The following is a 23,360-nucleotide window of genomic DNA, read 5'->3' as shown; positions in this document are numbered from 1 at the left end:
GCCTGGTGGCAAGGGGAGTGCTGGTCTTTACACTCACCCTTGGAGGTACTCGGGTATGGGCTATAAACTTTGCTACTGGCTTAAGCAGTTGGAGTTTCAGACACCAGCATTGCTTTTAAAACATGCGTGTGCCCGAGAGCACTGCACCTCACAGCTGTGGTGCTGAAGGCATTGCATTACAGGCAGTGATGTGTGGGAAGCCTGTGGCAAAGGCAGTTTTCCATAGGAGCAGTGTGGAAGTGCAAGGAATGAGAGTGGATGGCATCGTGCTGGGAGATCCTTGCTCCACTTTTTTTGCCTGGGCTTCCTCAGTCAGATCTTTCACCCCCACAGTGAGGCAGTGTCTCCAGGATGCTCCATCTGTGGACCTTCCCCTTGCTCTGGCTGCTGGCCAGAGTGGTGGGTGAGGGAGCTGAGATCCATGACTGGTGGTCTCTGTCCCTGCAGAGGACCACAGGAGGTGCTGTGGGAGTGCCATGTAGCCATGGCTTTGGAACCCTGAGATTTATTTTGAAAGTGCATCGCTTGTTAACCTTGCACTTCTTAGTAAATTCCTGTACAAGGCTTTATGGTTTGTCCACTGATTAAAAAAAAAAAATTATGCTCATGGGTCTGCCAGTAACATTTTTAGAAACAAACACATTTTATAATGTACTCTGGAAATGTGAATCCTAAGCTGTAAGGTATGTTTGCAATGACTAATTGGCTCAGCTCAATGCATACCTGAATCATGGTTAGTAATAGCAGGGGCTGTGCAACCTTTGTTATGTATTGTGCAATACTGCAGTGATTCCTGGCACCCTGTGGAGACCACCAGGCCAGCCCCAGCACCAGGCACTTTACAGAAACTGCCTCAAAATCTTATGAGAAGCTGCTGTGCTCTCCCACAATGCAAACCAGGTGAGCAGCCATAAGCTTGTGCTATTAGTCCTGAGCTCACAGCCTCCCCCTCCGGCAGCACCAGTGGATGCAGGGCTGTGGGTAGGTCTGGCTGTGTTTATTCACTTCAGCATCTTGTTGCAATTACAGGGGTGATGTGTGTCCTGCCAGCTTGGTCCATGGCAGTGTTTGGTTTGTCTTTAAAGGATGGTGACGATGCATTTGATGCCTGTGCATGAAGCAACAGGGCCATCTAGAACAAAAGCCTGCATTACATTTCCCTTGCAAAGTTGTTCTGCATTTGTGTGTCTACAGCAAGCGCTTATGCTTCAATGCAGTGTGTAATTTTTTTTCAGCTACTGTAAATAGATCATCTTTACAGACCACAATAAAATGTTTGTGTGATGCTTAACTGTACATTAAGTAAAAACCTGCATTACAATATCCCTGTATTCTTTCTATTGGGTAAATAAAAGCATAAAGACGAGTATCCCCACCACTCCCATTACCACGCTCAGCACTTAGTTACATCAGAAAAATGAGGCATTGTTCTGCCAACTTTTGTTTCCCTCCATTTGTGTTACTCACCACTTATGAATCCAGCATGCCGACCTATGCAGCAATTACTTCTGAAATCCAGCTATCATGGCACACGTGGGTACCACGGCACAGCTACTGCCAGGGGTTGATGGTTAGCACTGGTCTCCTGTGCTTGCAACTAGAGCATTAAGTGTTTGAGCTGGCGTATAACTAATAGCATTTGGAAGGTGTAGGTGTTACATTGTCTACTGAAGCACGATTTGTATTGCATTAAAGCATCCTGGCATTTTTAAACAGGCTAAAGGGGTTTTTCAGCTGTGGTCAATTATTGGGCTGTTACACCAGCAGTGTGCAGGGTGTTTGGGTGGTCACAGAAGTCTGTATTGTATTGACACCTCGCCCAGGCCTTTGCAGACCGGCTGAAGCAGTTGATGTATTTTGCAGTTCATCAGCTGTTTGGCACTGTTGTGGGTTTATAAGGATATTGCAAAATCTCCTCTTATATGCTTTTGGTTGACTGTCCTGTTCATTGCTCATGTCTTCTCCTCTTCCTCTTAAGACTGAGCACTGGGACTGCACCTTCTCTGCTGCATAAATTCGCACAACTGAATGTTCTCCCCTTCCCTCCCCTTCCCTCCCCTCCAGACATCACGAGGGCAGGATGCAAGGTCAGCTACCGCAGTTCAGCTTGAGATCAAGTCAACTATTTTACAGGGGATCTGGGGGCAGGAACTGAGGTTCAAAACTGCCTCTGCTTGTATGGAGAAATCAATATTTAGCCGTAAAACTAGGAGAGGCATGATTGGGAATCACAGTCTGAATGAGAGGGTTTCAGGATTGTCATAGAAGATAAAACAAGAGGAAAACATTTTGAATTTACTCTTTGTGTATTGAGGCCTTTTATTATTCATCAGTAAGTAAATATAAGCTAAGGGAGTGATTTGTTTCTAACAAGCTTATAAAATACTAGAGTCATTTGTGAGTTTATTGGAGTGCTGATTATAAACATTCCCTCATGCACACTCCTTTGTGTCAAATTAACATTCAAAATACAAATATTGTATCTTTGAATATTTCTGTAATCTCTTCCCAAGTGTTTGAAATCTTTGATGAGAGATGATTGACGATGTTACGTGAAAAGTAGTCAAGCGCTCTGTCACAGTTTTGGACATATTTTTCATTTCTTTGGCATTTGCTTTGCTCATGCTGCTTCTTTGAATTGCCTGCTCCATGCTCTAGCATTTAGGGTTTTGATACAATGCATAATTGATGCTCATCTAGCTGCAAAGATTTGACTGTTGTGTGAGCCATGCTGCCTATGCACCACTTCCCGGGATGTGTCCACAACTCGTCGGTGCCAGTGTGTGATGGGAGGAGTGGCTGGTCGTGCTGGGGCTGGGTGGCCTTGGCGTGGCTCCCTACAGCCTCCTGGGGCAGTTCAGGCACACAGGTGGCACCAGGGTATCAAGGGTCTCCCAAAGTGCTCCCTCAAGGAGCTGGAGACTTCGTGGCCTCACAAGCTTCAGGTATGAATAGAAAGGAAGCCCTGTTCTCACACTTCCTCTTGTGCAGTAATGCACTTTCTCCTGGTAATCACAGGGAATAGAAATGTAAAGAATAGGCATGATCTGTCACTCATCCCTTAGACCCATCCTCTGCAGGCAGTTTTCCCAAAGGATAAGCTGCGTGGGGAAGGCATCCTGAGGCCAGGGTTCTCAGAGTGCTGCTGGCTGGGACCAGGGAGCTTTAGGGAACACATCTTGACTGAGCTCCTTGCTGCTTCCATGGCTACAGAAGTGCCCCTTGACCCTCTCCATGCTGGTAGAGCAAGTGCATTTGTCATTTAATGGAACCGACCTTTTATTTTTATTTTATGATTTTGTTTTCCCCCATTCCCACTAAAACATTGCCTGTATTGTCAGTACCCAAATTCTTTGCTTTTCCTATTGGTGTGTACCTTGTTTTTACTAAGCAGAGGAAAATCCTGCAAGGGTGGGTCTTAGGCTAACATTATTATAGCTGCTGCCATTTAAAAAGTCAATTTTTGCCTACAGGCAAAGTATTGTTATCAGAGTTCGTGCCTGTTTTGCATATATACGGTTGTATCTTCCCTACCTCTCTGGGGTGACAGGAGCAAATGCCGGCTTCTTAATGCCAATCGTTGAATCTGAGGTTAAAATAAGAACTCACAAAAAAACCAAAAAAGAATAATAAAATGATGGGTAGCAGGTCTCTGACAGGCTTTTGTTATTTCCTTTTGGTTGAAGCAGGGACTTCATGATGGCTTGATGAAGAATCTTACTTTATCTGAGGGTGCAGCTGAAAAATAGCTTGATCTTTCCTCATTTTTCACTCTCAGTAACTTTTGCAGAGCTTTGGAATGTGGCCCTTCTCATGTGGGCTTATTAGGTGAATACCCCTAAATCTCTTTCAAGTTCAATGATTGCACATCAGGCCTTTCTCTACAGCCATCCTTCTACACCTTTTGGATCTTTCCAGGTCATCTCAGCCATGCTTGCATGGCTCCAGCCCATTCCTACCTCTGAATATGCCATCCTGCTGGGAACATCTTAGTGCTTCATTTTGGGCAGGGGCTTAGAACTTGTTTTTTAACTTCTGAGGATGAGTAGAGTTGCAGAGAGCCCAGGAAACCTTTGCAATGCCATGAGGCCAAGATCTGGGTGAGTTTAAGCAAAAATAGCTGTGTAGGAATCCTACTGTTAATGAGCCATCAGAGCCTCCTGGATGTCTGTGTTTTGATACAGTGGCATGCTCACACTTTCCTGTGGCTGAAGGAGGGCTGCTTCAGCACTATTGGGTTTTCCAGATACCTTTATTTGAGCAAAAATACAGAGATTCCTTATATCTTATACTAAGTTTTCTGTCTACAGCATAAGAGTTTGCACATGGCTTTCCTTAATGGATTAAAAAGCTAATGACATATAAAAGGAAGAAAATGTGTTTCTAAAAAATAAATAAAACCAAGCTGGCCATCTTGTGCACTGAGAGCATATCTGCCAACAGCCATATGCCTGACTGAGCTACTTATATTAAAATAGAAAGGGATTTGTTTACAAAGGCAGAAGCCAAAGTCCTCTGAGTTTAGGAGCCTGGAAGAAGGTTTCTGCCTGTGTTGCCCACCCACTGATGCCCTTTGCAACCCCGCAGGATGAGTGTGCTGGCCTTGAACTCTCTTTCTGTGCAGAGCTCAGAGTAACTGCTTCAGTGCTGCCTGTCCAGCTCCAGATCATATGTGAAGGGTGCAAGGTGGCTCGCTCACGTGCAGGACAAAGAACAAATGTAAAACTGTTATTAGTTTGGTATTAGGTTTTATGTATTGTATTCAGTGTTTGTATGTTAGGTAAGCACTACCCAGAGTAACTTTACAGCCTGTGTTATGCAGAGCCCTTTCTCAGCAGTGAGATCTCTTCCAAAAGGTCGCTGGGTTACAGTTTTTTTCCTTATTCGAGATGAAGCTGCCACAGGGTATGATTTCCACCTGGACTGCGGAGTGTTAATCAAGCAAATTCCTCCAACATCAATGGAGATGGTCTGTACGTTTACTTGTGCATATTCCCACAGTACAAGAATATATGTCTGCATAATGTAGAGGTGCTTAAGATATTTTCTTGTTTTCATGCAGATTCTTCTTTTTGACTGCCTTAAGGAATATCATGCGTTACTGCACCATAGGATTCCTGACTTAAAATATGTCTGATAGGGGGGTTTCATTCTTTTGGGCATATTTGCACTTAACGAGCTTTGAGAGATATTCATGCCATGCAAAATCAGTTACCTATCTTAGCCAGCCAGACCTTATTTAGTCACCCTTGGTTCCCTCTATTTGCAATGGCATCTCATTTTGTCAGCTCCAATAACTGGTTTGTTGTCCCTGAGCTCCAGCCCTGGTCTGTGGGGAGAGGGAGTGAGGGAGGGGCCTTGGTGTAGGGGTGTGGGACAGGAGCCTCTCTAGGCTGGGCTGTGACATGTGTTCAGCCCTCATACAAACAAGTAAGCTCTGGTGCAGTTGTGCTGAATGATCATGTCAAGATAGCTGGGTAACCACCATTTTTATTTTCCAAGAAAAAACTGAGATATTTCTGAGTTTTTTGCTTGTCTGCATGTGTTTCAAAGAAAAATTTTGGTCTGTAAGTTGCTAAAAATGCCATAAGAGATTGCTTTTTAACCAGAGGCTTTTCCCTCGTAGTACTGTTTCTTAATAAGAAATTGAATCCCTGTTTAAAAGAAATGCATTTGTTTATTCTGACTAAGTGGATGCACACTGCCCCAGCATTATGGGGGTGCAGTGTTTAGCCAATGTCTGAGCTCTTTGGTGATCTGCCACAGAAATAATGCTCATGGCTGGTTTTTGCTTGCACTTATAACTGTACCATTTCCCAGATATCTATACTAATGTAAGCTTTAATTTGACCATAGCATATACTGCTATAAAGTATATCCACATTGCTGGATACGTATTTCCATGTTTATGCAGAATTTGCAATATCGGAATAAGACCCCTCGTACCAGTTCACGTGTCCTCACTCAAGAGGCATTGCACCAATGCAGGGATAATGGAATTTTTCTTTGCTGATGCAAATAAAACTCTATCCTTCCCCCCACCCCCTCAAAAAACCCCCAAAAGTTTGACATTTATTGTATTTTGATGCCTTAAAGAACCTCCAGTGTTTCTCAGTTAAATTGTACATTTTCGTGTTTTCATTTTGCTAAATATTCTGTTTTTATTTCTCCTTTTACCAGTTTTTCTGCTTCCCTGATGCCACCATGGGAGTGGTTAATGCCTTTCTCCTGCTCTGTGCGTTGCTGGGTGTAGTTGACAACAACTGGCTTGTAGCCTGTCTGTCATGTTAATTATATATTATTAGAGACCATTAATCTGATGATTATTTACACGATAGATTTAAAGTCTATCGTGTCAATGTGTACTTGGGAAATTGTAATGTGAAGATCAGTGATACACATCAGCGGGACTTTGCATGTTTAAAACATACCGTGCATGTTTAAAACATACCGTGTGCTGTCCCGAATGTGCCTGGTTAGCTCAGGAGGCTGCCTGCCCTCACTGGGATCCCCACCCCAGGAGCAGGCAAAAATGCCTTTAAGCAGACAAAAATGCATCCAGAGTTTGGCTTTTGAGCAGTGGCTGTGGGATGCAGCTGCCACCCCGTGCACAGGTGCCCCGGGCAGGGGAGGGGGATGTTGGTGAGAGGGACGGCTTTGCTTTTGGCAACTCTCACTGGCATCCTGGCAGCTCTGGGGGCCCCTGTGTCACCACAGTCGAGGCACACTGGGCCTGCAGGAGGTCTGGATGGAATGCAGTGGGGAGGGGGCACCTTGCGGCTCTGGTGGCCCTGGTGCTGAATCTGGGGAATGTGCCAGGCCTGTAAAATGAGTAAAAAGGGCTTTACACCCATTTCGACTCGGTTTAAAGCTTTGCATGTTTTAAAAGCACTTGGCATATTCCAGTGGGATGTTTAATAAGAGTATAATGATGTTTTAATTTTAATTTTTAATTTCACAAGAAGAATAGATGCCAAGTAGATACTAGTTATTGCTGTTTGTCTGTATTGAGCTCTTCGATGCGATATTGTCAGTAGGTTGGGAGGATGAATGTATTCCCTCTGTGTAACAATGCAGGGAGCTGCTCCCAGAGAAGAGAAGAGACCAGGAGTAATAAGGGATATTTAGGTTTCAGCAGCACAATGGCATGAGAAAGGATAGTGCATAATGGGCTGTGTGGCCATGGGCTTGGATTCAGGGCTGTGTTACTTCAGTTCCATCAGATACTGACATTAAACTTGAAATAACACAACTGTGAATATTTCAAAACATGGAAATACATGACTTGGGTTGAGTTGTGTTCTTATTAAACTCTAGTCATTCTTAGGCATTCATTTGTCTGGATAAAGCTAATTCTGTGTGTGGGTGTATGGGCTTGCACCCTCAAAGGCAGCATGTGTTTCTTTTCCTATATGTTTTTTGCATTTACATGGAAGCCAAGGGAGTTATTCCTTAATAGTTGATTAACTATTGTGAAGGAACAGCCAGACCTATCAGACTTTAGTCCACAAAAAGTTTTAACATAGGCTGTTAAAAAAAGGCATCTTCAGAGAAAGGCTGATAAAGTGTGAAGTTACTGTGCTAAAGTATAGTGCATTTCTATAAGTTATCTTTATGCAGTTTCCCAGATTAATATCTAAATCTAAAATAAAGCTCTGCAGGCGCGTCCCTCTGGGGCTCTGCAGTCAGCAGATAGATGATGCACAACTCCATGAACTCCTTTGAACTTTCAGATTTTATTTTTCTTGTAAACTGAAAATTAAGTTGATGAAGCTGGGCCCGGCAGACCCATCTTGTGTGCCTGAGGCTCAGCCTTCCCCTTAGGAAAGCAGTGGAGTGGGGGCACAGCCTGCAGGGGAGGGAGGCAGGGGCTCTGAAGCAGCACAGGAACTGCCATCGCAGTCAGTAGGAAACTCCCTGCAATCTCATCCCCAGTCCCTCTGGGACTGTGCTTCTTTTTGATGGTCATTTTAATATTGCAGTGTACTGACATGTACTGGAGGCAGTGAACTTACAAGCTACCCTATAAATAATTTGGCATCTAATTCTGCATATTTTGAGCTTGAGGTCCCCTGAGATGATGAAAGAATTTAAAGCCCGTTGTGTGGTTGGGCTGATTTAGCCTGGAAAAGAATACCTTTTTGAGGGCAAAGAAGTACATGACAAGAAACCTTGTTTGTTACCAGGAATCCATGAGCTCTTCCTCTAGCCCCTATGTTTGCCAGCAAGTCCTGTGGCTTCTGTCTCTTAATATCTTCCAGATTTCCCAAATCCCATTGCCCCAGAGAGCTTCCCCACCTGGAGAAGAGTGATAGCCCCTTTGTGCTGATAGACCTTTGTCCAGGCTGCCTGTCCCTTGGAAAGCTATGAAGAACAGAACTGATTTTAACGAGCCTTATCCAAAGGCAAATGTGAGGAAAACCAACAAAAATACAGAGTTCCCAACATACATTTGTGTGTATTTTTCTTGGTTTTCCCTACATAGTTTCTAGAAAAATCCAAGCGCCTATGTTATCATTTTTCATTAAAGTGATGTTTCTAACCACGGTGGACAGCTCTCATATCCCTTGAAAACTTATAATAGTAAAATTGTCATAAGCATGAAGCAGGAATGCAAGATTTTATTAAACAATCTTCAGCTCATAAAAGACATCAGTGTTGTGCCATTCTAGATCATATAAATATATTTCAAAGCAGAATCATATTTCAGCAGAGAGATAAAGCACAAAAGAATATGATTAGCGGATAGCAACATAAAATATTAAACCATCTAAGAAGGGGTGTAGGTGTATGTTTATCCACATGGGCAAGTTGGGGGGCGAGAGCAAGGCAAGATTTTGGCAATATATCAGTAGAGCCCATGAGCACAGATATCTGTGGCAATTTGTGTGTGTGTTTTGCAGTGGCGGGGGGGTCTGGCATGGCTTCTCGCAGCACAGAGCTGGGTGTTCCTGCACAGCCGCGCAAAACACTGAGGGAACATGATGGGTGTCTTTAGTCCGGCAGAGTCGTCAAAGGGAGATATGAGCTCTACCTGGATAAATAAGTATAAATAGTTTTCTTTCTGATATGTGACCAGATTATTTTCCAGTTGATTTCCAGCCAAGGTCCCAGGGGGGCTACAGATCAAAAAAAGATAAGGGTCAGTTACAAGGTTGAGCTCATTCGGCGTTGCCATAGTAACTGACCTCCAGCATCCCTGGGAGGACGGCACCCAGCTCCCCAGGTGACATTTCTGCTGCCACGCCATCAATCCGCTGCCTTTCACCGCCCGGGCTGCCTAATCACTGGGGCACCGCGCTGCAGAGCAGCTCTGTGCCGCCGGCCCGGCCGGGGCAGGAGCACAGAGTCTCCTCACCCTGCAGCTGCCCAAACAGCAAGGAAGGGGCTTGGTACGTCCTCTGGGATTAATTACAAAAATCTAATGGAGCAGTGTGGTCCAAATGGTTTGTATAGCAGGTCATGGGCTTAGGCAGCAATGGCGGTGAGGAAGTGTCATCTGTACAGCAGACATCGTCTTCATCCGATGTGAGCATCTGCGAATTTGCCGTCCCCTTGTAGCAGTGACAGTGTGTTCTCAGACCTTGGTTTTACCTCCATTGTTGGATTGTTTTAAATGAATACCAGTGGTGGAGTGTTGCCAGCCAGATGAGGGGTCGAAGGGGTTCTCTGCAGGCTTTGTTTTGGAGAGGGGTGTCCATCACTGTCATCCTACCCTGGTTCCAGTCCCTTACTCCTTCACAGCCACATGGAAAAAATTACTGGGGAAGCTCCTTCTTTTCTTATGTTATAAATTTTTCCCTTTGATTACTTATTTACTAGGAAATGAATTGCATAAACAGAATAGTTCCATGCAGTTTTCATTTTATTTCCCTGTGTTCATTCCAATTTCTATTTATTTCTACTATAATTAGAGCACATGGCCCATTTAATTCTACCAAATTTATGATCTAATGGACAGGAGAAGGTTCTCTGTGAACACAGTATATTAATGCTTTGTTACACTGACTCACAGTATTTCAAAGTTCATTAAAAGCATGGTTAACTCGTGGATGTGAACATCTGAGTACAGGAAAGAAATTCCCCTTTATTGCCTTAATTTGCTGCAGTGGAGTAGAAATATACTGGTCTGGGATGCTATAGTACAGGATGCATGTGGTGTTGTCAGGAATGAGCATCAGATTGTCTTACACGATCTCTCAAATTAGGACTATTGCAGTTATTCCATAAGGGAAAATTTTGCTTTATTAAATCAAGTTGAAGAGAGAAGTTTTAACTAACAGTAAAGACAATCTTGATTTTTGTTGTTCAGATCTCCCTTTTTTGGTATGATAACGTGTCAGTACATGACAGTGTTAATGCATACTTTAATATTGCCATTAATATAGTTATAATTAGAAATGCAGCTGATACAGTACACGGGTTTAATACAGCATTATTAATTATACTGCATCCTCGCCAGGAGGCTGCTGGTGTCGGTTCTCTTAGAGGCTTAGAGACTCATTGTAATATGTATTAAATGCACATTGCTGCAGCAGAAATAGCTTTATGGAGAATCATATTCCCACTCTAAAATGGGCAGAATGACAGTGTAAGTGCTACTAAGCACCCTATCAACATATTTAAAACTATCCTGCAAACGCACCCAAACTTGGGAACAATGAGCGACGTGCTTTGCCACCGCAGTTCAGCTGGGTCTGCACAACCCACTAATCCTCACTAACAGGCAGTAAATTATGTACCTCCAAATTTATACAAATGCCTGCCTTTGACATCAGTGGGCACCACCCAGGTTTCACCTTCAGGATTCAGATAATCAGCTCTCATTCCTACTGGCTTCCCTCAAGACCAGTATGGAAATAAGTATGTGTCTGCCAGGGATCAAATGCTTTTGGAGACAAAAGTAGGTACTGAAAACATTACAGGATACTATCATCTCCCCATGATACTTTTACACAAAGCGCTCTGTTCCTCTTTTGGCCTGACATAGTTTCAGCCTGACAGAATACAGCAGGCCTGCTTGTTTTAAACAAGAGCATATCCTATTATTTTTTTGAGAAATGAAGTGTAAAATTAATGTTTATTATTTTGAGCTCAGGGAAAAAAAAGAAGCCAAGAAACCCAAGATTCTTGTTTGCTGTGCATTGCTCGTTTAGTCCTGCAATCGCTCGATCCCCACACAGATACACTTATGAAGAAATGGGAGAAGATCTGCCTAACAAGCTGTAAAAATCTGCATTTTATTTTACAAATGAGAGGGGCTGCATAATTCACTTGAGTTATGTAGGTCTCTCATAGATGCTTGTCATGTTTAAAAAAAAAATATGAATAAGAATGAGGGAAATGATGATATGTTTTCCATTGCTAACACCCAGCACCACACATTTGACTGGAACATTGGCTGTCATGCTGCATTGTCAAAAAGCCTCCTTGCATGTACCTATGTGATCTTATATAATTCAAGGAAGTTATTCTCCAAAGGTGACTGAGTATCCCTATACATGTGCTGTGTTTCTGTGTAAAATAATATGCTGTAAAATGCCATAGAGGAGAGAGTGATTATAGCAGCAATTCTATCTATATCTTTGGGCATTTTCATATTTTGAATACACATGCATGAAAAGAGAAACGTTTGTCATGCTAACCATGGTACTTTTTCCCCCCTTTTTTCTTTCTGGATGGTTTTATAGACACAAGAAATACATAATGGACTCCTGTGGGAGTGGAATAAAAACCCCCACCGGTGAGGAGAAGGCCTTATAATTCAGAAGTGGATTTGCAAATCAAAAGGTCTTGCCTCGAGTGGGATAAATTTCCAGATCTGCAGGAACCCATTATGTTTTATTATTTTTCATTCGAGTTTTAGTTTGTTTGTTATGGGTTTAACTATTTAAAATACTGCAGGGATCAGCCAAGAAAATACACAGTCTCTGTTACCTAATTAAACATACCAAGCTTGTAAGAATATACTTCAATTGAAATGCTGAGCATTGTTTGGTTTGGCAGGTTTTTTTTAATTTTACTCAAATTATAGGTATTTAGGCTGCAAAAGGAGCAGCTGTCTAGTCATCAGTATGTGTCTGCTCGTATTTATTAACACACGTGCTCACACCGGACCTCAGGCTGTACATGAATCACTGTTTTCCAAATACCCAGTATGTAGAGGGTAGAAAATTAATGTCAAACATGATTTCTCTGATTTACTTGTAGAAGGAATTTGTTCCATTCCCCCCAGTACCTGCTTTGTCCTCTGCAGGTTTATTGCAGTGCTTGGTTGCTGTACACAGCAGTGTGGCTGGGCGTGCTCAGCAGGAGGCACATGTCCCTTCCCCATCTCTCCTCCCCTCCAGAACAGATTGCAAAGATTGCACAAAGCCAAAACTTTTCAGGCAAGAGTCTGATGGGAGAAGCCAGCCTTACACTACAGAAAGGAGAGAGGCCAGGTGGGAAGCCCACACATCAGAGAGGGCCACGTGCCTGCCCATAGTGCTGCCCAAACAGAGCATTGCAAACCTTGTGGCGTTCTAGAAATATCCCAGTCTCTGGTTATGTCTTCCCAGGGAATTTGTAGAGCTGCTGTCATGGAGCTACCAGCCCTTTCATCTTTCTGTTTCTGACTCTTTCCTCCCTTTCCTTTTCTCTTTTTATCTCCTTCCCAACCCACCTGTTTCCCTCTCCCCATACTGCCTCCCCCTTCCCCGTGGCAGCTCCAGTGCCGGCACTCACCATGAGCAGCCTGGGCAGGGCAGAGCACACATTGCCATGAGGATTTCCACAGCCCACCTGGCAGCACAGGCAGCTCTCCACTGGCATATGCTGCTGCACAAGGCACTGCATGGTTTTGTGTTTTTGTTTTTGGTTTTTTGTTTTTTGGGTTTTTTTTCTTCTTTTTTTTTTTGTTATTTTTCACAATGCACCCTTCAAGGCTCATGTGCTCTGGGAATTACCTCCAGCAGCAAACATGCCATGTGCTTAGGTATGGGCTGTGCCCAGCATCCCAAGTGCAGAATCCTGCTGTTTGCCTGCCCTGGCACATAAATCACCAGCTTCTACAAGGGCTTTGGGTTCCTGAGAGTACCAGAGGCTTTATAGAAAACAATAATCTTCTTTTTTTTAGCCGCTTTAAAGATAGCAAAAGCTAATTTAAAGCAACTGTAAGTAAAGACAGTGCTTCTGAAGGCTCCTATTATTCATAATATCCAAATGTGTTTGGCAAGAGAGTGGTTCATGGTATAATGTAGTAATTAGCTATCTTGGAAATAAAAATTGAAGTGGTGATATTTGAAGATGTGTACAACAAAAGACAGAATTTATTTAGTTTTTAAAGTATGTTTTCATGAGAAGTTCATGTGCTGCCACAGTGAAGGAAAGACAAATTTTCAGCAAGTATTTGCAGAAACCATCCACAATTTAAAAAAATTTTGGGTGGTTTCTGATTTATATATAAACTGTATGTTATGTTGTCTAAATTTTTTCAACTCCCTCTCTTCAAGCAAACAGTTTTATGTGTAAAAATTGCTTCAATATGGCTTCAGTACCTCAAAAAAAGTTCCCAGCTGCACCCAGAACCACAAATTTCAATAAACAGAGAAGCATATCATCTTACAAAAGTGGTAGACTTGAACCAAGGGTAATAATTATTGTTATTTCCCTGAGTTCAGCTAGGATATAGAAGCATTTGAAATGGGCCCTGTGTATTCAATACTTAAAATATGTGACACGGAAATAACACTTTCAAATTCCATTTAAAAATCTTCAATGGTCTCTCTTCACCATGGAAAAAGCCAAGAGATAAAATTTAGGCTGACTCTCTGCTCTGGGTTCCTGTTATTCTCCAATAGTTCCTTCCTTCCCTGTGTGTTTGCAGTATAGTCTAAGGTGAAGATGGCATTTCAGCCCTCTGTCAGTTTTGGTGCTGAATTCACACTATGAAAGTAGTTTTAAATGCTGTTTGACTATTTAATAATCTACACCCAGGGCAGGGCTGCTCTCCCTTTGTGGCAGGAGGCGAGGTGGAGCAGCACGGTGTTGTTGGGAGCCTGGGAGCAGGCGCGTGTGTTCCCCACGGGTTGAGTGCAGGGCCACTTTCATTGCAGCCCAAAATCACCACCCTAAACGTGGCTGGGACTGTCCCCGTGAATGCTCACCCTGCTTTGGTGCTGAGGCCAGGGCTGGGGCAGTGGCTGGGGGTCCTTGAAGCCGCGAGCGCAGGCACAGCCGTTCCTCGCTGACTGCTGCTGCATCCCCGACGCTAATCTGCTGTGTCACTAACAAGTTGTATCATTTGAACCTTGCAGAGGAAGGCATCAATCATGAGTGCAAGCTGTGTAACCAGATGTTTGACTCTCCGGCAAAGCTCCTGTGTCACCTGATTGAGCACAGCTTTGAGGGGATGGGAGGCACATTCAAATGCCCTGTTTGTTTCACAGGTAAGACAGGGAGGCCAAGACAAGCCTCAGCGTGCATGGCTAGATCCAGAAATGACACTCGGGGGATTTGTAAAATACTGTATTCCTTTCCTTGGGAAAAAGAAATACTGTGCTTGGAAATGTTCAGATATTGTCTGTCTGAGTCTGGGGCTCGCTCTGACGAGCAGCACTGTGGCATTTGACACTGAGCAGCGCTGCTGCAAGAAGCAGGCTCTGCATGGCCCCCCACAATTCAAAGCCTTTACATTATACCTTGTGGCTCCAAGGTGTTATGTGTTTCCAAGTGCAGGACGTGCAAACTATGGACCTGCTCTTGCAATCCCTTATTCACCTGAGCAAGGACCCTTTAAAGGCCAGGTGGTTAATGGTCCACTCACACTGCTGAGGCTCATGGGAATAAAGGTTTGATAAGACCAAACTGTACAACTGCATGGTTTTGCCTGCTGTTCTCTCAGAGGTTTCTTTAAGCCCAGTTTTCTTACAGTGGCACATTTCTAACTCCTGTCTGAGATTTTGCTAGGTATTCCTTCCCTGTAGATCATTTTAAGCTGTCTCATAAATGAAAATGATCATGGGTGGTCTTGCTTTTCAAGGATCTGCAGGGTGCATGCTAAAGGCTGCCTTTTATACTCTCTTCAAAACAGTAGTTAACATCTGCATTTCCAATCTGTTTGAGAGATGGTGTGGACTTATTGTTAGTAAAGGGGCATGGCAGCACACGAGATTCCTTAAACTTTGATGGGAATAAGGTGAACCCAAGCTCTTTAGGTTTTGGCTCAAAGTTTGAGAACATGGTTTTTGCATGAGCTTGGAGTTAATTTATCCTTTCCTGAAATGTGCTGTTAAAAAAACCTCTTTGGGTGCATGTGTTGCATTCCACTGAAGAAGTCATTTTCACATACAGATTCATATAAAGTGAGACCAAAATGAAATGAGATATATTTTTTAACTAGCTAAAGTCATAATCATAATGTAGATGCTGTGATATTTGTGAGGTTAAATCATCATCCTTTTTTTTTATACCTAATGGACAACCTATTTAAAAGGTCTAAAAATCGTGGCAAGCCTGCCCTTTCAGATTCATATGTCTGTGGGAAATGCTGTTCTGGGCCATGTGTCTTCCAGACCAGCCATCAAGGCTTCTCCTGGCCCAGTTGTCCTGCATTAAAAATGCATCCGATGCACCTGCCGTGGGCCCAGGGCTCCCTGTGGGAGTGGTGACATCCTCTCTTTGGTCTGATGACTGAGTTCTTCCAGCTACCCGTGGACAGTGTTAGCTTTATGTGAAATATCAAAAATCCATACAGGATATAGTGTCTGTTAGAAGTAAGCTGACTGTCAGCCTGGAGACTCTAAATTGACTACTTGTAAGGAAATTCTGCTGAAGAGAGTGTATCGGCACTTCCCTGGCAGATATCCTTGGACTTGTTACAATTGCAAAGACTCTGAAGTGTAGTTCGAGGCGAGATGCCTTATATAAAGCAATCTTAACTAATCCTACTATGTTGTTTCAGTTTTTGTACAGGCGAATAAACTGCAGCAGCACATCTTTGCAGTCCACGGGCAGGAAGACAAAATTTATGACTGTTCCCAGTGCCCACAGAAGTTCTTCTTTCAAACAGAGCTTCAGGTATGTTTACAACAGGAGTAAAAGCAAAGCTAAAGCTGTTGATTTCTCTGTGCAGCCATCACCCTTGTGCAGCATTTAGAAAAGGTGCCTAACCTTAGTATGGTCTCTTCTGCCTTAAACAGTCTCTCAGACTCCTCCTGCCTCCCTGGGTGCCTGGAGGAGAAAGGGGTCTCTGAGCATGGCTGGAATAAATAAATAAATAAGACAAGAGAGAGATAATGATTTATGAGTATTTCTCTTGACAGTAGTGTTGCTGCCTCCTTACATGTCTACGTCAAACACCTTGTAAATAATTTCTTTTTCTCTATTAATAATTTAGGGACTGATTAACATACAAAGACTAAGCAAATGGTAGCTGCCCCATCCCCTTCCTCACTGTTAAGTCAGAAGTAAAGGAATTTTCCCTACTGAGGTATGAGAGCAAAGCGTGGGTGCAGCTCCAACAATGCTTAATTAGAGGCTCCACCAAGGCAGTAGCACATTAACAAGCTGCAGGTTCTGCAAACCAGGCCTTACATAGCAGTTTTCCTGGCAACACTGGAGGCTGCAGCCACAGCAGTTGTAGCCTCCACAAAGCCAGTGCTTGGCCCACATCTGTTCCTGAGTGCAGCAAACCCTCTGGACCCTGTCCTGCTGCTGTAGCCACTCTTGGGGCCCCGGCCCCAGGGGCCTCCTTAGACCCATGGCAGTGAGGCTGGGGTTTAAATCACACTGACACTTCTAGTGCTGAACTCACACAGATACAGAAACCCCATGGTGTGTGTGCCTGGAACCTCATGGGGAATGAAGCACCAGAGCCTGCCCTCCTACAGAGCTCATGAGGAGGTGCCCACCCTGGCTGGCCTCACACATATGTCACCTGTATAGCATGGCCACCAAAATACTGCTCCCACCCCCTGGGAAATGTGGTCTTTTTATAGAATGGTACCATATGCCTCATTTAAATCTATTAGCTTTATAAACTATGATTTACTTAAACTTTGGAGGGTTTTTATTTATCTTGCTGAATTCCCAAGCTGCCACCTCTTGTGTTGTGCTGTCATGCTGTGGAAGGATGGCTGATCTTTTCACTTTGTTGATTTTATTTTTTTTTTTTCTCCCAGGGGATCTCTTCTTTCCCTTGTTCTAGCGACCTGATTTGCATAAGTGTACAAAAGTTTTAACTATACCTTGTTAATATTTTAATAAAGTCAGCAGATTTTGGGTTTGTATGTTCTCACTATGACTGCTTTGTGAAGGCAGCAGTGGCTTACAAAGCCAGCTCTGATTTTTCCTCCCATATTTCCCTTAAAGTGGTGTTTGGTCAAAATGCCAGCACAATTAAAACGGGCACACTGGCTTCCTAGGTCACTGCATTAACCTTTAAAATCAGATGATCAAATAAAGAGAACCTGGTTGAATTATAGTCTTAACAGCGGCCCATTTTTTGCAATTAAGAATTTTAATTACATAGTGTTTCAATTCTGAAGTTTTGTGCCTTGCAAAATTGCAGCAAATGTCAGCTTTAATCAGATAAATCATGATTATAATTTTCCAGTTTTTATGCAGAATTTTTGTGCGCTGAAAATTTTTCTGCTCATAATAATGACACGAGTAGTTTTGAATGGTGTTGGCTGAATGAAAATTCAATACTTAGCTGCACAGTTTTAGTCTTTATTTCGGTGGTGACTCAGAAATGTGTGTTTACTTGATGCCAGGGAGTTTACTAATGCAAATACAGGAGCCAAGGAGGACATAAAATGTGTGTATAAATCCGTTAGAAATGCTCAAGACTTTTGAACCAGTCTGCCTTGGCATGGTTATCTCATTAGTTTCTGATGTGTAAGTTGCCTGTTCTAAATTTCTCAACTATTGGTTATATTTTTGTTGAGTAATGAAGATTTAGTATTATTTCAGTGAACCAGTTGTTCAGCTGCTAGTTAGGGTTAAATCTGCATAAACCTTTCAGTCTCTTTAACTGTGCAATTATTCTAATGTGGGCAAATCACCATCCATCAAGGGGTTTTGCTTGATGAATTTGACTTTTCAGTTCTGAACTTGCTTTCCCACTGGCATAAAATAACTAGTATCAAAACCTGAACCTACACATTGTTTCACTTCTTGTATTCATAAGTGAAACCACTGAAAATACTTTTTAAAAAATTGAACATTCAGCTATTTGAAGAAAAAATTCAGAGTGGGATGCTTACAGAAAAGCAGGAAAATCAAGGAGGGTGGGGAAAATGACAGGCTGCACAGGGAAAAGGTAACTTTTGGACATGTCATGGAGTGCCATGAATTAGCCCTGCTGATTTGTGAACATTTCTTTAAACAGTCAGGGTAAACGCTCAGTAAGCCCAGAAGGCACGTGTGCCATGTGATGAGAAACTGTTACTGCTGTGAATGTGCTTTTAGTGGCTGGTGCAGATACTGCTTTGGTAGCTCAACACTCTGGAAGTGACCAAGCCCTCTTTGCACTGCTGAACTAGTAGCTATATTTTAAAATAGGTTTATGCTTTGAAGTTTACACCATCTGATGGAGCTGTAAGACCAAGGCTTTAGAAAGCTCTGAGGAACTGAGCTTACTTTATAAATGGTGGAAATTTGGGTGAGAATCTGGAAGAATGAGTAAGTGAGGTTACCTTCATGATACTGCCACAAGAAAAGAAAACAGAACACTTAACTGCTTACATTATCTCACTGGAAATAAGGAAAGAAAACATGGTAAGGTTAAGTATGAAACACAAAGGAAACAGCATGTATGATAACCCCACACACCCTTAGGGCAGAAGAGGAAAGGCTGGCAGCTCCATGTTTTCCACATCCTCAGTTTGTAAGATTGACAGCTATGAATATGATGAGAATCTCCCAGAAAAAAAATAAATTTATAGCTATTATATGGAACACTGAGGCTATGGCATTTCATTCCCCCTACTGAAATGCTCACTGAAACAAGTGTAGAGGTGGAGGGTTGGGGGTTCCTCACGTGCAGCACAGAAGGAGCCCTTTCAAACAGAGCCCCATCCCCAGGAGCTGTGCTGGGAGCTGCCAGCCCTGCTGGCATTCCTGCTCCTTTGGAGGCAGCCAGAGCCACCACAGCACACAGGGCACTTGGACATGAGAGATGAGCTAGCTTTTTGACAAAACTGAAATTTTGATCTTTACTATTTAAAACATAGCAGGGAACCCTGCCAACACTGAAGGTGGGTCGGAAATGATGACACATAATGGGTGCTGAGAGTTATATTTGTGGTGTGATTCACAGCAAGGAGAGATCCCTCCTCAGTTTCTTGCATCGAGAATTGCATTAAGCAAATTGTGACTGAGCAGTGATTTTCAGAGGAAACTTAAACAAGATTTTTGTACTCTTTTGCCACACTGCTTTTCCAAGGAGCCATCACATAACCAGTGAAGTATTTGTATTTAAAGGATTAATTCCTGCTGTTTGCTTGTGTACTGTTAATCATACTGTTTCCCCCTAAATGATTACAATTGATGAAAACTAAGGCAAGGGATATAATAAACAATGCGCAAATAATCCAGGTACCAAGGGAGCAGGGTACCTGCCAGGTCTTTCCTAGCACAGGTGTTCAGGTGTTTTATTGCCTGCTATGAATAAAGGGCTTTCTTTTCTGTTCAGATTTGGAGATATGTCAAACCACTAAATTAAGGGAGCTTCACTGGCAGAATTTGCTGTCATTTTAAGTGCCCAGTTTCTTTAAATATACACATATCAAAAAGAGAGTGGCTACTATGGCTCATTGGCTAACACTGTGGTCTGTCTCCCCTCTCATTTTATTTTATGTGAAAAGCTGGCAGTTTTCATATATCCATAAACAGGCATGAGCTGCTGCACAGAAATTGCACTCATTATATTAATAATGATTTACCATGAACGTCCTCCAGGGGCTTGATTTGGTCCACATCAAAGTCTTGGGATTCTTTCTGCTGATTACAGCAGATCAAGCCCTAAGCAGGTTTTCTTTTTTTGAGACTGCTTTTAATGTCAGCTTGATGTTAGATGTGCCTCCTGTAGAGCAGTGAAACCTGCCCAGGCGTGGGGGCACCGCAACCACCCCACAGTCTGATGTGACCCGATGGGGGTCGTGAAGAGGCTGCTCTGGACCTGTGCTGGCCTCCCTGGCAGTGGGGCAATGGGGAGCAACATCTCCAGCTGCTTATGCCAGTGATGCTTGGGGCCATCTGGGTACAGCAGTGTCCCCTGAGAGCCTCTTGGCTTGGCTGTGACCCACCTGCACGGAGGTGAGTCTGCGGGGCTGCATCTCAGGGCTCATTTCAACACCAATGGTCAGAGCACTGAAGAAAGACTTAGACAATTTTGGATGTGTACCCAGCTATTCCAAATCTTTTAGGGGTTAATGGCTCCAGCTCCTGTTTGAGAAATGGACTTTACTTACTTTCTGGAGATATAAGAAAGCTTACTTAAATAGAAGTGTGATTGCAACACTGAAGTATCTCAGTGCTTCTGGGCTCCAGTGTCCATACAGACAGTGGAGAGAAAGGCAAATCTATGATATCTTGATGAAGTTGTAGAAAATGTATTTCCCTGGAGAGTGTGTGGGTGGCAGGACAAATAGGACCTGAAATGTGGCTCTATCTCAAAGCAGTGCTTCCTTTGATGTAACTTTTGCTATATTTCAGAACTTACGTATGATTTGGATGTCAAACATCAGGAGCTTCTTACTGGAAACATACCCTGAACTCTTTCTAGGTTTCATACAAAGGACACACAAAATAATGTATAGAATTAATTCTCTGCAAGTAAAAATCCATTTTTTTTTCTTTTAAAACAGATTTTTTTAATCTTTGCATTTTGGTGGTTGATGGGCATTTAAGAGTCTGTTGTCTATCTTTCCCTCTTTTTTCTCTTTTTTTTTCCTTTTTTTTTAATTTTTAAAATATTAGTCCTCCTTTAAAATCCTGAAAATGACCTAGTCAGTTATTCTAGCAGATTTGGCTAGTGTTTCTTAAAAAAAATGTTGCTATGGTGCTTGGAGTATTGTTAAATTTTAATTATTAGTAGTTACAAAGCTAATAAATTACACGACTACCAAAATCTATTCCAGCCATATTGCTGGGTTTCATTCAGACGCAGTCAGATAATTATAACTAACAATAATTAAAAATTAAAAGTGCTGTAGGCACATACCCATCATGTTGAGTCTGCCTGCCTGAACATTTTTTATGGACTGCAAAACCACAAGTTTTATCTCTGATCTGTTGTCACAGTAGGGAAGAGTTTTACCTATTAGGTCTCTGGTTTTCAATACTTGTGCTTAAATTCAGGGGAGGAGGAATACATGGCTGTTTAAAAATTTGGAACAGGCTTTCATAAAGACCAAAGCTAAGAAACACCTTTGTAGGCTACATGGGGCTGTTGCTGGGTCTGCCAAAGCTGCACTTGAGGTTCTGGGCAGGGGATGCCAGAGGTTTCCTGGGCCTGACATCCACAGAGGTTGATGTAAGAGCAAGGGCTGTTCATGCTCATGCACCTCTGTGTGATTTGTCAGCACCTTCTTCCCTAGCACACAGGGAGCTAGTGTTTGCTGAGCCAGGAGCTGGGGTTGCTGTTGGAACAGCAACATCATCCAGACTGGGTGGCCTCTTTGCGTGGCCACATCTACTGCAACAAAGAATGGTGCAGAAATATTGAATTGCCCTGTGCTTGACGTAGTGACAAGGTGTAGCATTTGGAAAGATGATTGTGATCAATATATTGCTGCATCTCTGTCCTCTCTGAGGTCTCTTCAGTGAGTTGCAGAAAGATCTCTCACCTGAGATGAAGAAATGTCTGGCACTGGAGCAGCATGGCCCATAACAAAAAACCCTCCTTCATTTCTCACCACATTAACGCTGTTCTGTGGCTGGCCCTGGCTGACAAAGTGTCCACAGCCACATGAAAATGTGCAGAAAACCCAGCAGCGCTGCAGAGTAGGGGGGGGGAAGATTTGAGCCAGGTGAAAGGCATCGTTTCAGTCATTAATGCACTTAAGCGCACCCAAGTGTCAACATGTGTGATCAAGTGTAAGGAGGCATGTCGTTCCAATGTGGCAGCGCTGGCACACAGAAGGGGCTTCCTACAGCAGAGATGGCACTTGGATCTGGTGCTCAGGCTGCCCAGCTAAACCCGTCGTTGCCTGTCATCTATGCCCTAGGGCAAGGGTCCAACCAACTTTTGCGTAGGCACCATGCCATCCCAACAGATGGGCAGGAGTGTAAGCCGCCAAGAGACAATGTATATGCATCAATTGTGTTTATTGAAAGCACAATTCCTGGCTGGAAATGTCCAAATGTCTATTTATTTTGAGATAAGATGCCTTTAGTTAATGGATATGGAAATGCAGCTTAGCTTTGAATTAATTACTTTATATGCGTTGCAAAATATAATGCAGACATGCAAATGAAAGATGTGCTGATTATGGGGAACTCAGTTAAAGGTCTGTCATGACAGAGTCCCTTCTAAAATTGACTCAGAGTGCCAAGGTACTACTTGCCTTTAAGTATCGGAGACCAAATTTTGTAGATGCTGCACTTAACTATACAAATTGCTGGCTCAATACACAGAGATGTGCAAGGAGCCAGCCTTTTACACTGGCAGGTTTTCCTTTGCACACAGATGTCTAAGCTCACCTCTCTGCTTAGTGCTGGACACCACTTTTACTTGTGTGGGTCAGTTAGGGTTAGACCTTAATCCAGACCAAAGCTAGACCAGTTTACTCATCTCACTGAAAAGGATTTTCTTCTGTGTGACAGAAAGAGAGAAAAATCGTATCATGTGCTTTTATATTTGACAACATTGTTACCCACCAAAAGAGTAATTTACAGAAGCATCCAGAGAGGAGTCTGTATGCACAGATTAAAGGGTGTTCCCTTCCCCTACTTGTTAGATTTATTCAATTAAGACTTGTTAGTGTTCTTGAAAGATGTGCTTTGAAGACCCTTCTGAATATACAATTTGGTATTCATAAGGATCCAGGCATGCTATATGTAAATAAATAAAGCAGGAATGTTGTAGTTCCAGATACATTAATGCGTTCCCATCCTCTTGGAAGCAAAGCACATGTGTTAAGCATCCATCCTGACCAAAAGGAGGAAGCACAGGAGAAGAAATGAGAAATGGATTTTCTTTTGGAAAGACCAGATTGCACTCTCTGGTCTGGCAATAACAATTACTAATGACATTTAGAGAGAAATTAAGGATGAGAAATGCAAGTTGGCATTTCAGCAGTGCCAGTCAGTAACATTGCATCAGAGCTCACAGGAGAGATGAGGAAAAGTTTAGGGATGGAAAATTAATTTTG

The 23,360-nt window shown here is 42.9% G+C and overlaps 1 protein-coding gene across 4 annotated transcripts in view; it reads left to right on the top strand.

The window, feature by feature from the left end:
• The window catches only part of ZNF423 (zinc finger protein 423), a 187,452-nt gene that overhangs the window by 150,175 nt on the left and 13,917 nt on the right, over positions 1 to 23,360 (top strand). For all 4 annotated transcript variants that reach the window (XR_003212954.1, XM_008920526.2, XM_018084889.1 and 1 more), the window contains 2 exons: positions 14,298 to 14,429; positions 15,944 to 16,059. Coding sequence is in view for 3 of the 4 variants with exons in the window: in XM_008920526.2 (XP_008918774.1) it covers positions 14,298 to 14,429; positions 15,944 to 16,059 (248 nt within the window). In the remaining variant the exon portion in view is untranslated. The remainder of the gene's footprint in view (positions 1 to 14,297; positions 14,430 to 15,943; positions 16,060 to 23,360) is intronic.

Source organism: Manacus vitellinus, unplaced genomic scaffold, assembly GCF_001715985.3.
Source record: "Manacus vitellinus isolate BGI_N305 unplaced genomic scaffold, ASM171598v3 scaffold_10_pilon, whole genome shotgun sequence".
Taxonomy (NCBI): Eukaryota; Metazoa; Chordata; class Aves; order Passeriformes; family Pipridae; genus Manacus; species Manacus vitellinus.
The sequence above is the reverse complement of the archived record's forward strand: the minus strand, read 5'-3'. Positions and strand labels throughout refer to the sequence as shown.